Source organism: Lepisosteus oculatus, chromosome 12 (genome assembly GCF_040954835.1).
Source record: "Lepisosteus oculatus isolate fLepOcu1 chromosome 12, fLepOcu1.hap2, whole genome shotgun sequence".
NCBI classification, from domain to species: Eukaryota; Metazoa; Chordata; class Actinopteri; order Semionotiformes; family Lepisosteidae; genus Lepisosteus; species Lepisosteus oculatus.
Window position 1 is genome coordinate 27,045,703 of NC_090707.1, and position 16,029 is coordinate 27,061,731.

At 35.7% G+C, this 16,029-nt stretch overlaps 1 protein-coding gene across 1 annotated transcript in view; it reads left to right on the forward strand.

Moving 5' to 3' along the window:
* The window catches only part of atic (5-aminoimidazole-4-carboxamide ribonucleotide formyltransferase/IMP cyclohydrolase), a 94,511-nt gene that overhangs the window by 73,757 nt on the left and 4,725 nt on the right, over positions 1-16,029 (forward strand). Inside the window, exons 12-13 of the mRNA XM_006636665.3 lie at positions 8,259-8,384; positions 15,221-15,313. Of these exons, the coding sequence (XP_006636728.1) occupies positions 8,259-8,384; positions 15,221-15,313 (219 nt within the window). The remainder of the gene's footprint in view (positions 1-8,258; positions 8,385-15,220; positions 15,314-16,029) is intronic.

Consider the following 16,029-nt stretch of genomic DNA (forward strand, 5'->3'; position numbering starts at 1 on the left):
CAAATTGTAAATATGACGTTTTTCACTTAAGTATATGGAGCAGACTTAAGCAGACCCCCCCTCTTAGGCTGGGCAAACATTTTTTTTAATTTTTAAAAAAGAAATAAAAAATGAGATATAACGATGTGTTCCTGCTTTACTTAGACATTGCATGACTTTAAAAGCTATAAAAGCAGGTTTTCGATAGTTTTTATGGGCGAGAAACAGGTGCTTTTCCTTCCTCGTCATCAGATCTTTTTTGGAAAAATGCCTTTTATGTGTTGCAAATAACTGACTTTCTTTAACATATTTAAAAATCCTTTCACCTGGCAATCTACCTGAATGCCCAACAATCTGAGAAGCCCTCCATGAAACCATGTTCGCTGACAGAATTGCTGTTTTTTCTGTGTGCTAATTTTCTCCCTTCCCTCCAGGGATAGACTGATAAAGCAATTTTGAAATGTGTTAACTATACATTGCAAGCCACTGCAGCAGCCACAAATAAATAAAAAACTTTTTTCTCCTGATTTAAACTGTAACAAATTGCCACGTTTCACATCCTAGCTAAACAATCATGACGTTCTCATCCAGTCAAAGGTTTGATGTTTTTTTATTTTGAAACCATGATCTTGACATGCAGGTGTGAAGTAGAGTTAACAGCTTCAGATTCAAAATGTTATTAATAATATAATAATTTATAAAAGTGTCACATTAACATTGGAATGTTCTTACAAGTGTTAAAAGAGGCAATAAACATTGTGTCTCCTCTATTAATCTTCAGCTTACAGAGGAGTTCTGCCAGAGCCTCACAACATTGTCCAATAATACTCTTCCTGTGTCTAATTTTAAGTTTAGCAGGATTTGCGCAATAAGCACTTTGTTTAATGGGGATGACATTACCCACGTCTATGTCACTGTACAACACTTGTTTGAATCAGAGTGTCTGTTAATATGTATTGGATAGCTAATACATATACTGTAACTACTTCAGATGGGTAGCTGCATCAGCATGCCTAGGCTGCAAAGGGACAAGTAATAGGTTTATTCCATGCTGAAAAGAGAAGAGAGAAAACAATGTTTCAGCTGGGAAGCCTTTTTCAGGTGTGAGGGTCTTCAGCTCACACTATTACTTGTCCCTTTACTGTAACCATTGTATCTGTTTCAGCTAAATGATTTAAGTCAGTCAGAATCTCGGAGTGCCAATTGTAAAAATAACCCTTCTTCCCTCCTTTGTTTAATGTAAATAATTTTGTGAAGAAATCCTGAATCACAATACTTAATTTATCCAGATACATAAATTCATGCCAGAGCCAACAAAAAGCTATAATAGTGGACTATTTTTATGTATTCGCTATATAAGAAACAAACCGAAAGTAATGCTCCGATTGCGCTTTGAACCATTGGGCTCAGTGCTTTGTCCATTACCACTACAAGGACAATAAAAGTTTTTTAAAAAGAAACGGATATCAAAATGTTTCTGAAATGTCCAACTGTGATATTTTAGCTGCTTAGTTACACAATTCCATATTCATATATCTATCAAGTGATGTTAAATCACTACATTTATCTTTAAACAATAACAGCAAGTGTTGTTCTTCCTATGTATTCTTAGAAAAGGATAAAACATTATAACTTTTTATGAAGTACACAATATAAGCTTAATAATGTTAAAACCAGAACCCAGTTACCATGTTAAAGACTTTGATGCGTAAAATCTTTATTAATAATTACATTATTTATGATAAAGGTGGAAGGTTGTGTACTTTTGTCCAACTGTGCAATCATGCTTTATAAAATATACCAACTTTTTAATGTTTAATGTTTAACATGCTGTAATACACAGTTTAAAATTATTAATCTAAAGAGTATACAACCTAAATTCTTAATTGTAAAAAGATTGTCCCTCAGCAGTGACCGGGATTTGAAACTGGGTGTTTTCTGCCAAGAAAGAGGTTTATTAGCTCCACCTGTCAGTTTTACAAGGTGCTTCTGGATACTTTTATCATAATTCAATTAAAATGCGGTATGATGTGGTAGGATGGTATCAGTCTGTATGTGGGGAGAAGGGAGGGAGCTGACACTTGTCCATACGCTTCGGTGGAAAATTAATAATAACGCCAATGTAAACGTCATATTTACAATTTGTTGAAAATAAAAATGGTTGTAAAGTTCTTTAAAGCTTTCTTAGTCAAGAATGAGAATTTACATAGGGAGCAGTGTAAGCACGCGTAGGCTGCAAAAGATCAGCTAAAGAGGGAAGAACACGCTTTCAGAGAAAACAATGTTTCAGGTGTGAAGAATACAGATCCTCAATTCAATTGCAGCCTAAATGTTACCAGTAGATGGTCAGGTGTTACGTAGGGATAGTACAGAAGCTGTTGTCTTTACGAATAGTAGACAGTGCGCTATTTTGTCAACAGCCTGCTAATCTGCTTAACATCTGTAGAAAACATTATTTTATTTCTCTATGGAATGCATGTTGTGTTTACAAAATTAAAGTGTTTAAAATGTTTAAGTAAAAAGCTAATTGCGCAGAAGAAAAACTACCTCTTTTTTGTGCATAAAAAGTGTTTTTAACGGATTTATATGTTTTAAGTCTTTTCATGTTGATTTAAATGTCCTTCTTTCACTTGGATTGCATGAAACAACTCGGGGTTATAGTTATGATTTCTCTGTGATTATCAAATCCCTCAACTCGTTCACTAGTGATTATTTTGGAAATATTTTGACATGTACCTTTTAACTCAGAATTTGTAATGTTGGGCACTCTGAGTTAAGCTTTGATGTAGTACACAAATATATTTCACACAAGCTTTACTGTAGTGGCTTTAAAACTATACAACATCGCAATGTTAGCATGTGGCAAGTTGTTGTTCAAGTTTTAAAACTACAGTATGGAAAATGAGTGTTAAGAGAAAACAGCACATTTGATTGCTGGTTGCCTTATGTTAAACAGAAAGAATGACAACAGAGCATGTTACTGGAAAATCCTTCGCATCCCCCAGAACTGGCAGAACTGTCTATTCTGCATAACATTACACAGAGGGGTGCTGACCGTCCCAGCCTTTGTGAAAAGTAAGGAGCTGCGTTACATAAAGTGGCTGCAATGGAATATAATAGTAGGTAAAAGTTCATTCCAAGCTGGAAAGAAAAGACAGTACATGTCTCCTCTATAAATCTTCAGTTTACAGACCGTCCATGGTAATTTATTATTAATAATATCTTCTGTATCGCATTAAAATGATAACGTTTTTGCAAGTGTAAATCCACCTATTTTCTAACCATTTTGTCCAGGACAGGTTACACTTTCACCAGTACTATTTGGTAACATTTTTTATGATTTTGACATTTTGGCATTCTGGCGTAAGAACACAGAACATCTTTCCGCCTATGAAAAATTTGCATATGTAGTTTATTCTTATCTGTGTGAAAACAGGAAATACAGAGGGTGTTTCAGAAATACCCCCCCAAAAATCGTTTCACTAACAACCAACAAGTGCCACCTGTGTGTCATTTTGACCAGTTAATCACTTGCTGCGGTATAACGCACTAATCTCCAGATAATTTCGCCCAGTATGGGGTTTTACCATGCATTTTGAATGGCTGCATCTGTAGGTTCTTTTCCACTGCATTTAGAGGTAATTGGACAAACAATTTTTTAAACAGTGGGATTTAAACGTTTTGGGCCTTTTATCAACAACAATAGAAATTAAGTGAGTATATGACTGATTTGACTTAAGCAGGAACCCCAGTTTCACATTTTCAAAATTTTGTATATACTACAATTACACATGAAAATTGGAATTAATTAACTAAATATTTTTTATAACAGGAGCAGTTTGTATAAGCCGTGGTCCTCAAAATGTTCAGGGCTTGAATTTCGGTGCGGTATTGTGGGTATGCCGCACAATTTTAGTTATTCTCGCAAGTCCAGCATTTATAATGTGGAAATTTCCAACACATATTTATTGGCAATCTATCTCCCAGATAGAATTAGCCTAAATCAATCCACATGTATTCTCTGTCAGATTGAGTTTTCCCAGCATGTTGCATGGCACTACTGCATGATTCGGTGACGTAACCATATTTGTGCAGTTGCGTTTCACGTCTCGCATTCATTATAGGCGGACAAATAGGGATAGAAAACGGGTTGATTTAGACTTGGAATTGGTTAACGTCAGTTCAACCCGAGAGCTTCAACATCTACAGATGCAGCCATTCAAAGTATTGTCAAAGTATTACCCTGGTCCACATTCTTTGTAACCGTCTTTGTAAACGAAAATACTTTATTTTTTAATTGACAAAAAACACCACAGCATTTCGTTGATCCGCTCACGTATTCGTTTCCAATCATACAAAGTAAGTCTTGACAATCTCAGATTCAGCATGCCTTTCACATGTTCAGAAACTATATTAATTTAGGAACATAAACATATTATGTAAACTGTACTATATATTGCTGGTAGTTTAAAGAAAAAATACACACCAGTATTCCATTTCTCCCTAAACATTTTAAGCATCAAAGTCTTACAGTTGGTTATTTCAGCAACATTTTTATGTGCTCCTTCTGACCATAGTAAGATTAAATACTTTGTGAAAAGTGATTGTCTTTTAACCTTTTCTGTGAATTTGTTCGTTATCGGCTTAAACAAACGCATACTTTTAGAATTTGATTAACAGGGAATGTAATATGGAATTGCGTATCTAAACAAATTAATAACGATATAATTATATTAATGTACTGTCTGGTGGAATAAACTGAAGAGTTAGTTAATGCGACAGAATTATTAAGAATTTTCACCTCTTTTTACACTTGAGAACAAATGAGAACATTCCACTCAGTGGGCGATGCATTGTTATCTCAATCACCTGCTTATTCGTTTTACACCACGGGAAGACAGGAGAATCTGATTGTACTGTATCTGTACAGAATGTGTATCTGTAAAGAATGTGTTCAATCAATACAGTAATTGATTAAAAACGCAAATGCGTGTTTAATTAAATGCCCTTTTTGATTTACAATTTGACAATAAAAACCGGGGTAAAGTTAGCTTGAATTTAAAAAACGATTTTGGCACGCCTGTAGCATTTTCACGAAACCTAGAGTTGTGATAACACTTCTTTTGTGTATAAAGTACATTGTGAATGTTTTCACAGCCTTCACTTTGTTGTTTTTATGCCATTGGTTTTACCATGCACAAATATTCTTATGTCCATATCTTCGCAAGGGAATCAGCGCAAATTTTAATACTTATTAAATGACCGCGGGCAATTTCCACCCCCTCTACTCTTCTCAGAGTAGAATAGGCTAACCTTTGGTGGATGTTTTGGGTTTTGCTTTTTCACATATCTCCCCTTTTTATAAAACGACATGGTTGATGTTCCAGAGTCAATGTTTTTTTATCAGTGAAACGTACATCATGAAATGCCTCTCCCTGTTCAATCCATTGGAAAAAAGAAAAGGAGCATAAAGCGTCTGATGGTCATAAACGATATTAATTTAGGAACCACATCTGAGAGATTTTTTTTAACTGCACTGCATCGGAGAGAATACCATAGCGCGTTTTTTACTCTTTGGCTTCCCGGGCTTCCATAAGAATCAGTATAGCTTCTGGGAAATACATTTTTCCTGCATTAAAGTTTAATTCGGTCAGAGCGTCCTACATTACAAACTCCAAGCGTTTCATTTTGAGCTGAAGACCCTCACACCTGAAGAAAGATTCACAGCCGAAATGTTGAAGGCTGACGCGGCTACCCAACAAAGTAAAAGTATTCCAAAGTATTCCAGTAAATGTTTATATCATTATATCTAATTTTTTATTTCTTTTTTTAAAATTAAAAAAATCATTTTTCCCATTTTTCTCTAATTGACAGCTGACACTCCTCCATACATTCAAGTGAAAAATTAATGCCAATGTAAATGTTGTATTTACAATTTGTTGATAATAAAAATGTTAAGTTCTCTAAAGCTTTCTCAGTCAATTATGATAATTTACCTATGGAGCTGTGTAAGCATGCGTAGGCAGCAAAAGATCAGCTAAAAACGCTTTCAGAGAAAATGTTTCAGGTGTGAAGAACACAGATCCCCAATGCAATTTCAACCAAACCTGTCCCCACACACCCTGCCCCACTGCAATTAGAATATACACAAAGCACTGAGTAGATGATCAGGGGTTTCGCAGACATAGGCATAGTACGTAATTCAGGCTTTATGAACTCACACCTGGGATTCGATTAATTAGGGTTATTAATTATTAGAGTTCATAAAGCCTGAATTACGTACTATGCCTACATCTGCAAAACAACTTTGCTAGTTAATGCTACTTCACTTTCTCGGGTGTGTTTTTTTTAGGAAAAAACCAGGCTAACAGGCTTGTTTCGTGATCTTTCTAAGATTGTTAAGCGCAGTGTCAAAATGTTTCCATATGAAAGGATGTGACGTCACCGTCCTGAGGCGTGTGTGTGTGGCAGATCTGTTGAGTGTGAATTGTGGTGAGCCTCTGATTGGGGGAAAAAAAGACCTGCTGATCTGTTCTACATACCAGGAAGACAACAGAATATGATTTTTTTTTTTTAAGTCGTGCAATTTCTAAGCAGGAACACATCATTATATCTTATATATGAAAAATGTATAATATAACTTATGTATGAAAACGTGTGTGTACTAGCTGTACTGAAAATAAAGCCCCGTTTTTCATTCAACGAGTGCCTGAGTCACTGTGTCCATCCTATATAAAAATGCCACAATATTATAAACACCCTTAGGCTGGGCAATATAATTTTTTAATTAAAAAAGTAATAAATGAGATGTAATGATGTGTTCCTGCTTAACTTAGAAATTGCATGACTTTAAAAGCGATAAAAACAGGTTTCGATAGTTAATAACCACTGCACGAAAAACGGGTGATTTTTCTTCCTCGTCATCAGATCTTTCTTGGAAAAATGTCTTACCCGCTGCAATATGGGCACAGAAGGGTTAAAAAGTCAGACAGATAGGGGGGAGAGTGAGTTGTGAAACTGTTACCTGTCCTGGATAAAGCGGTTAGAAAATAGGTGGATTTACACCTGTGAAAAGCGTTCCAATTTTAATGAGATACAGAAGACGTTATTCATAAAAAATGATTATGTTAAATATGTGTTAAATATATTTAAATCTTTGAATTAATATCGTTATTGATTTCTATTTCGTTATTTCGATTTGTCCAATAATACTCTTCTTGTGTCTAATTTTTAGTTAAGCAGGATTTGAGCTACAGACCATAAAAAACAGGATTCACTTTTTTAACATATTGATGATAATATCAGTAGCAGTTTGAAACTATTCATTGTTATTAATAAATGCCTTAGATTCAAACATGATATTTAGAAATATAAAAAAGTCAATAGAGTGTTCATAATATTGCTGTTTTGCTATTGCTATTTTAGTTTTTCAAATAAATGTTTGTTAAAAGAAAACTTGTGGCGATAGCTGGATTTAAATACCCTACCTCTCGCTTATCAGTCAGGCACTTAAACCATCACGCCACTGATGCAGTCACGTGACAAGCAGTGAAACAGCCTTACACATATCAATAGTACATGAATATAATTATCGTTATTAATTTCTTTAGATACGCGATTCCATATAATATTCCCTATTAATCAAATTCTAAAAGTATGCTTTGTTTATTCTGATAAAGAGCGTATTCACAGAAAAGGTTAAAACGATCACTTTCACAAAGTATATAAACGTACAGTCAGAAGGAGCACATAAAAATGTTTACGAAATAAACACATTTAAAGACTGTGATGCTTAAAATGTTAAGGGAGAAATGGAATACTAGTGTGTATTTTTTCTTTAAAATACCAATACCAGCAATATAGAGTTTACATAATATGTTTATGTTCCTAAATTAATATCGTTTATGACCTTCAGATGCGTTATGCTCCTCTTCTTTTTATGCTCAGCTACTAAAAATTCCCTTTAGTTGTAAAATTCCATATAAATATTAAATACTAAGTGGATTAAAACGTGCAAAGTAAAGACATTAAATGATTAAATCTTTCCAAGACCGACCAACGCACGCGTCGGTCATTTTGGCCAGCCAATCACATACCGTGATACGGTGCGGTGGCTCACGCGTAATTGCCCGTGGTATGGGTTTGAACCGTGCATTTTGAATGGCTGCATCTGTATACATACAGTATTACATTACTGTTTAGGGAATTAATGTACATAAATGTTGCTAATTGTTTCAGTGACTTCATGGAAAATGTTTTTTTACTCTTTATTCTTTCAGATGGACCCTGAATATGTTCCTGATGAAAATGAGGTGCGTGTTCTCTTTGGGTTATATTTGAAGCAGAAGAGGAACAATATTTCTATCAACGGCTCTCTTTTCAACAATGTTGTCTCCAATGGAAAAGTAAGTGCTTCTTTGGTAGAGATGTGACCACATCTCAAATCTGTGGGTGTAGCTTCTTTCCTTTGTGGTAGAAATATCCGGTTTAAAAATCTATGAAAGCAGCCCGTATTTATGATTATTATTTTTAAACTGTGATCCTCCCTGTTGTTCTCTGTCAAACTAAAAATTACTTCATACTAATGAAGCTCCTTTTAAATCTTTGATATTTTGGTAATTTTTCACTTGTGTAAAATGTTGAAAACCATAAATCTTCCAAACATACTACCAGCTCAGAAATTATTTCTGGTCAATTTAAATAATCTTATAACAGCTGCAATTTTGCATCTTTCATCATCCAAGGTCCTTGTTCCTTTCTATGGTATTCAGTTTTACTATCTTAGGGCTGAACAATAAACTAATAATTTGTTTGGTATGTGCATAAATATTATGTGAAAAAATGTTTATTCTCCCCATTTAGCTAATTTGGTAGTAGTTAATTGATCCCAGGATCTCATCCAACCAACCATGTCTTGAAAAAAGCCAAGGTACTGTATCAGCTTCAACAACATAGCTGAGTAGCTTATTCAATATACCACGGTCTGGAAAAGGTGGTACTAGTAAAGACAATTTTAAATGCACTTCCACAAATTTTCATCTACGTCCTCCGGCTCATGCTTTACTGTTTATTATGAAAAAGTCCAATTGGTAAAGTTTGTTAATACCTTTGAGAATTGTGGATACTTGTCAAGTTGTAATCTTACCTGTTAAAAGTCTAAAAAGGCTTACATTCCTTCACCCTGCCAGTGTAGGACATACATTTTAGCCCAGAAATGGTTGTAGTTGCTCTTCAAGGGAATGATTCCACTGTAACCTCTGCAGTGTCCAAAATTGTATTGAGTATTATAAAGGGGACCTTCTTAGAGCATTAATGTACATTTAGCACTCACCTCTTGATTTAAATAATATGGTCTTGGAAAAAAGAAACACAACATTTCTGGAATGAGAATCCTATAGTTATAGCTTATGTACTGTGACAAAAAGTTGTAAATTTGTTTTAAGTCCTCTGAGCAGTAATACAGCTTGTGCAGAGAGGCATTTCATCTGGCCAATCACACGAAAGCTTCTTAAATGCACTTTTACCAAGCAAGGTCGAGGTGGAACAATGCCTTTAAAAAGGCCTTAATTTAAAGCTTAGGTCACTGCAAGAAAAAGGCCACACTTAGTCAGTTTTTGTGCATTCCATAATGCCTCGATTGTCACCAGAAGCAAAGGAGAGGGCCATTGGCATGCCGGCTTGGGTAATTGTTGATTGTGTCAGGGACATGTAACAGCTGTATTTGCAGTCACAGTGTCAGAAGAGCCTGATGATTGGCTCTGTCACCATGTGTTTCTGAGGGTGGGTTTTCTGAGTTGGACAGACCTAGATAGGCCTGTGTCCACTCTGGAAGTAAGTAGATTTTGCAGTGTACAGATGCAGCCATTCAAAGTGCGCGGTACAGACACGTACCGGAGGTAATTGGCTACGGCGTCGCGCATCGTGACGCAAGATGACGCAGGGTACCGCGGTACGTGATTGGTTGACCGACAGGGGCACTCGTGGTCTGTTGGTCTGTCGTAGAAAGATTTACAGTAAACGTCTTTACTGTGTCCATTGTAGTATTTAATATTTATATGGAATTTTACCTCTGAAGGGAAATCTTAGTGCCTGAACATAAAAAGAATAGGAGCATACTGCAACGCGTGTGAAGTCCATAAACGATATTAATTTTGGAACTTAAACATACAGTATATGGCTGGTCTTGGTACTTTAAAGAAAACATACACACCAGTATTCCATTTCTCCATAAACATTTTAAGCATCGAAGTCTTTAACTAACGTGATACCGGAGTCAACAAGCATACTTTTAGAATTTGATTAAAAGGGAATATAATATGGAATCGCGTATCTCAAGAAATTAATAACGATATAATTATATACATGTTGCAAAAAAACTGCAACGGACATAAAAACTCCCTTGCTTTTAACAGAGCGTTCCATAATTTCTAACTACGAAAATGATTTAAACTGCGACACTTATCATTCACCAAGAGCTCTAAATATCACAAGGATCCTCTAGAGCACAGCAAAGACTGTATTAAAAGAATCTCGTATCTCAAGAAATTAATAAGATATAATTATATTCGTGTAATTCGTATAATTATATAATGCGAACTCTTGTTTTTATGTCCACTATAACTACGCTGGGCAAACGTTCCGAGGTCAAATTCTTCCAGCACGGGGGTACCTTTAAAGCGGAGACGACGGCACCGAAATTTTTTGGCGCGCCTTCTCTTTAAAGCCCTGGCCAAATATGAAGACAGTACGTACAGTTATAATTCAAACAGAATTAAAAACTACACATCCCAGTTACCATGGTGGTGCTTGTGATCATTGCGTTTAACCAACGAAACAGGGCGAAAAATCAGTCACATGACTTTGGGGCAGAGTTTCGAAAGCTTAACCTATTAGCAACAAAGCGAAATTTACACGATAGGCTACCTCAAACTGTCAGTTACACGACTGTGTATGTCGACATTATGAAAAAAATGTTTCAGGCATTGATGTGAAGGACAACAGAGCTTTCACTGGCCGATTATCATTATTATCATTATAATCATTATTATTAATAATGATATTAATTTAAGGGTCTAAATATCTAAACATATGTATCTGTATAGCAGATAGTATCACTGTATTCCACTTTCTTTGTAAACACGGAAAAACAGATTCACAACACAAAGCTGTATCGCTGTGTAAAAAAACCCGGTTTGTAATGAGCTGCTGAGCTAAGAATAGGAATGTTCCTGCTGGCAGAGGGGGTGGAAAGTGCCTGCGGTCATTTAATTAGTATGCTTTCAGAGAAAATGTTTCAGGTGTGAAGAACATAGATCTCCAATGCAATTTCAACCAAACCTGTTCCCACACACCCTGCCCCCACTACCATTAGAATATACACAAAGCACTCAAATCTTTCGAGCTAATGATCAGGTGACCCGAGAGAGAGCGAGAGAAACACCAAGGGGTGCGGAACCAGGGAACTATTTACATGGAAAACGGGCGATCTCCCCAGACTGTCTGCCCGTTTCACTGTTACCTGGATACCTCTTTATTTAGGACTCACTAACACTGATTTTTAGTTTAGAAGGATTCAAGTAGGGTTTTAGATGAAAGGCAGCGACCTTAATCTCTGACCAAGAGAAACGTTTCATTTTTTCAAAGAAATATTTGTTAAAAAATAAAGTCATAGTTCCGTGGGATTCAATCACAGACCGTGTGACATGGGAGTCAGGAAACTAACACACAGCGCCACCGGATTTAATAACGCTATAAAAACGCTATAAAATAATGTGACTAGGCACAGAACAAGTTTACAGCACAGTACAATAATAAATGCTGACCATGACTTTAGAAGCATAAATTGCCTTACACTCAATTTAAACACAAGCTGTCTTTAGCCCTCTAAGCTGGTTCATACAGAAATGTAGAGATCCAGGCTCAGAACACACAGCTTCATTAGCGAATACATATGCAGGACAACTAGAGAAGACGTTTTACAGAGGATGGATTTTTAGAAACATCCCATAAGTGACATCACTGAAGTCAACTCCTAGGTACTGTAGCTGTCGTGTGGATAGTTTCACAAGAATCAGACAAAGGTTTAAGCATCGCTTGTTCTAGATAAAACTGCAAAAAAAACAAACAACCCATTATGTACTTCTTTGCGGCTCTGTTTGCCCAAATCATATATTCACAACATGAAATCTAGAAAATATTACGTAACCAAAATCCACAATATGGAAACAGAACCTGTGTAATTGTTGATAGATGATGTACTCGTAACATTTTTACAAGACGAACTACAACATTTAAAAAATGACTTGTATGTACTTGATATCTCTAATCAATCCACGGCGACATTGTTAAAAGCAGAGTCCCAGCACAAAAACGAAACTAAAACGCATACCGTTTCGCGCTTCTTATTAGTTGCTCAAAAGTAATTTGACCGTATGAAATGCACAATATTAACCTAGAAACATATATGTGAGCAGTATTTACGCACTGTAGTATCGGTGTTAAGACATCCCTTTAAAATACTGTAAATCAAGTTAAAAATATCTCAAGACCGATTCTGGTCATAATGAAACCATGTTTCGTGTATGTTTTCTTTAAAGTACCGAGACCAGCCATATACTGTATGTTTATGTTCCAAAATTAATATCGTTTATGGCCTTCACACGCGTTGCAGTATGCTCCTATTCTTTTTATGCTCAGCTACTAAGATTTCCCTTCAGTGGTAAAATTTATTCAGAAGCTGAAATATGGGCTCTCCTGTAGTTCCTGTTGGTAGCAGCTTACAGAACAGAAAGTCCTCACTGGATGTACACTCAAACATGTATCTAACGTAAACGAGCAAATTGGCCAAATCAACGACATCTACAGACTCATCTAATTCCAGTGAAAAGCATCTGCTCATCTTATCGCACTCTATCAGCGTACTTTTGATATCATCCGCCATATCAATAATTCTATGAAGGACTGTGTCTTTCAGGGGGGCTGCAGGTCGAGCTGTTTAGCAGCTTTTTCTCCTCACATAATACGTGTCAGCTCTTTTGCCAACGGTAAATAAGGTTCTTCAAAAATATTGAAGTTTTTATTTCATGTGCATGGGAGCGAAACACAGAGATGTGTATTTTTGTCAAATTAACCTACAACAGTTTTTAAATATTGTTCCGTTATGTATCACGCTTTCCTGTGCTCACAAGATTGAATAATTTCTATGTATTCCTGTGCTTACAACATTGGCATTGTTCTGAAATCATGCACATTCTCCTACCTCCCTATTTCCTGGAGATAACTTTTTTAGATACAATTGGTCACTTGGGTTCGTAGCACACATTCCTATAGAATGGTATAGAATTATATAGTAGCACTTGTGTCCACTCAAGTATTAGCACGTGCTGTATCGTAGTACGTAGGCTGCGTATTCGACACGTATTAAAATAGAAAATATGAAAACCTGTCCTGATTTTTCAGTGCGCACAAAGTTTCACGGTCATATGGTGTACCAGCTGGCGGAGTTCGTGGTATGCATATCATAGTTTGAGAACGACTGTTCTAGAGAAATAACTTACAAGTTTGGGGTTATGAATATTTATTTCATTTATTGACTAAACCGTTCGGTCAAATCCAGATTTTCACCATTTTCGGAACCCCTTTGTAACAATACAATAAGAATTGTTTAAATATGTCAACTGTGTATCTGTTAAACTCACTCAAGGCTGTCACAAAGTCCATGGGCATACAAGCAGTACTCATCATTTATTCAGTTAAATCATTCTTGGCCATTTTAGAGTTAGTCATTGTGACCAAATTATTTTGAACCTGATCATTTAGCTAGCCTTCATTGATAGGCTAAAAGAGATAATTTTAGAGAAAGAGAAAAGAGGAAATGAATCAGTTGAGATGCGTCCTTCAGCAAACTGAGAAGCCAGAATCTGTCCAAATTATCTGAGCACTGGAAGAGTACCATAATATTGGTTTTAAAGGACTTGTACGTTTGGGGAAATAGTGATTTCCTAGATGTAGTATCCACAGGGTGTCATTGTTTGGTGATATTTTGGAGTAGGAAAATACTGTAGGTTTTCATTCAGTATCCATTTTTAAGTGATTTAGTCTTGGGCCGAGTCCTTGTTTCAGCCCAGGATACGGAAAGCAACACAGGTTGCTTCTTTCACCTTTTAAGATGTTTTGTATTTCAATTTCAGGGAGAATTGTACTTTTACAATGTCCTTTCATAGTTCTTTCATTTTGCAGACTAGCCCCATCCAGTTGGCCAAAAGGCAGATATATCAACTTGATTAGCAGCTGCTCTTCCATTTCAGATATCAGAGGTTACAGGTGCAATGTCTAACAATCAAAAACATAATTCTCATGAGATACTTTTTGGCGCTTGAGAATGTATGCTACATCATAAACCTTTCATATATTTGTTTTGTTGATATCTGAAGAAGAATTAAAAATATTAAAAAATATTGAAATGTCTTTCATAGCATTTTACCTTACTTCAGTACCATTGCTACTCTTCCTTAAGAGTTGTTGTGTTTGTCCAACAAAATTCACCATAATACTGCTCAACACCTTACTTATGCTTTCCTTTTATTTTTCTGTGCAGTTGTACAGCATAGGACTTGTGACCATAGATTGTATTTTTGGTGTAGACATTGTACTTTTATTGTGCTTGTCAAGAAATAAAAATGATACATAGGTATGTTTACTTACAGATACCCCCATATGTTACCTTCAAAAAGAAAGTCAAATTGTTCACTTTTACTGTACATTAATCGCATTCAGTAACAGTTGCAGGTGGTTTACCACTTCTAAGTTATTTTTCATGTAGAATTTGAATTAATATTCATTTTGATATCTGCTGATTAGAGAAGGGAAATATTTTTTGTAATTTTTATGACCTAAGCAGTCATAACTTATGTAGCATATATCACAGGACTAATACATTTGTGTGTAATTGCTATATTTAAGTTACTATAATTTAAAGGTAAGAGATCTTGGAGCAATATTTGTACACCCTAAAAATGTTTTGTGTGAGCTTGACCATACCTATGTCTTAGGTATAAGCAGATACCATTGAATTCAGTATTTTTAGTGTTCTTATCTTTGACTCTTAAATGTGAGTTGAGTAAAGATCATTTATCTATATTAAAGGTTGTGTATATATCTTTTGCTGTACAGAAAGCATTTGTGAAACTCTGTTTTAACTTCTTTGGCCTTAATCTGATATCTTACCCTTCTATTATTTCAGCTGTCGGAGCAGGCTGTTCAAGACTTACTTGTAGCCACCATAGCTGTCAAGTACACCCAGTCCAACTCTGTGTGCTATGCCAAGGATGGCCAGGTAAATAAAGCATGAGATATAATTGTACCTCATCTGGGAGAACTGGGTTTCACAGCCATGATTCGTTGTATTTCTGGTTTCACTCTCAGAAGTGGCTTATAACTTCTTGAGGCGGTTCAAAACGTGATTGGAACATTACTTTCAGTTTGTTTCTCATATATCTGAATGCAAAAAAATAGTCCACTATGATAGTTTATTGTGAACATTATGTCTCTCTTTCAGGTTTGCATCCAAATTGAGAAAATCTATATTTTGTCTTAACCCACGTAAAAAGCACGTAAAAACTTTTCCAAAATAAACCACAGTATGTAACCGAATGAAAGACCTTGATGCTTAAAATGTTTATGAAGAAAGTGGAATACTGGTGTGTATTTGTTATTTAAACTACCAATACCAGTATACAGTTTACATAATATGTTTATATTCCTAAATTAATATCGTTTATGACCTTCAAACATGTTATGCTCCTCTTCTTTTTATGCTGAGCTACTAAAATTCCCCTTTAGTTGTAAAATTCCATATTAATATTAAATATTTAGCAGATTTAAGCATGCACAGTAGAGAGATTAAATGAAACAATCGTTTCACTCACAACCAATGCACCGCAAGTGCCGCCTGTCGGTCATTTTGGCCAGCCAATCACGTACAGCTGTATAACGCGCTAAACTGCAGATCATTTAGCGCAGTATGGGGTTTTACTGCTCATTTTGAATGGC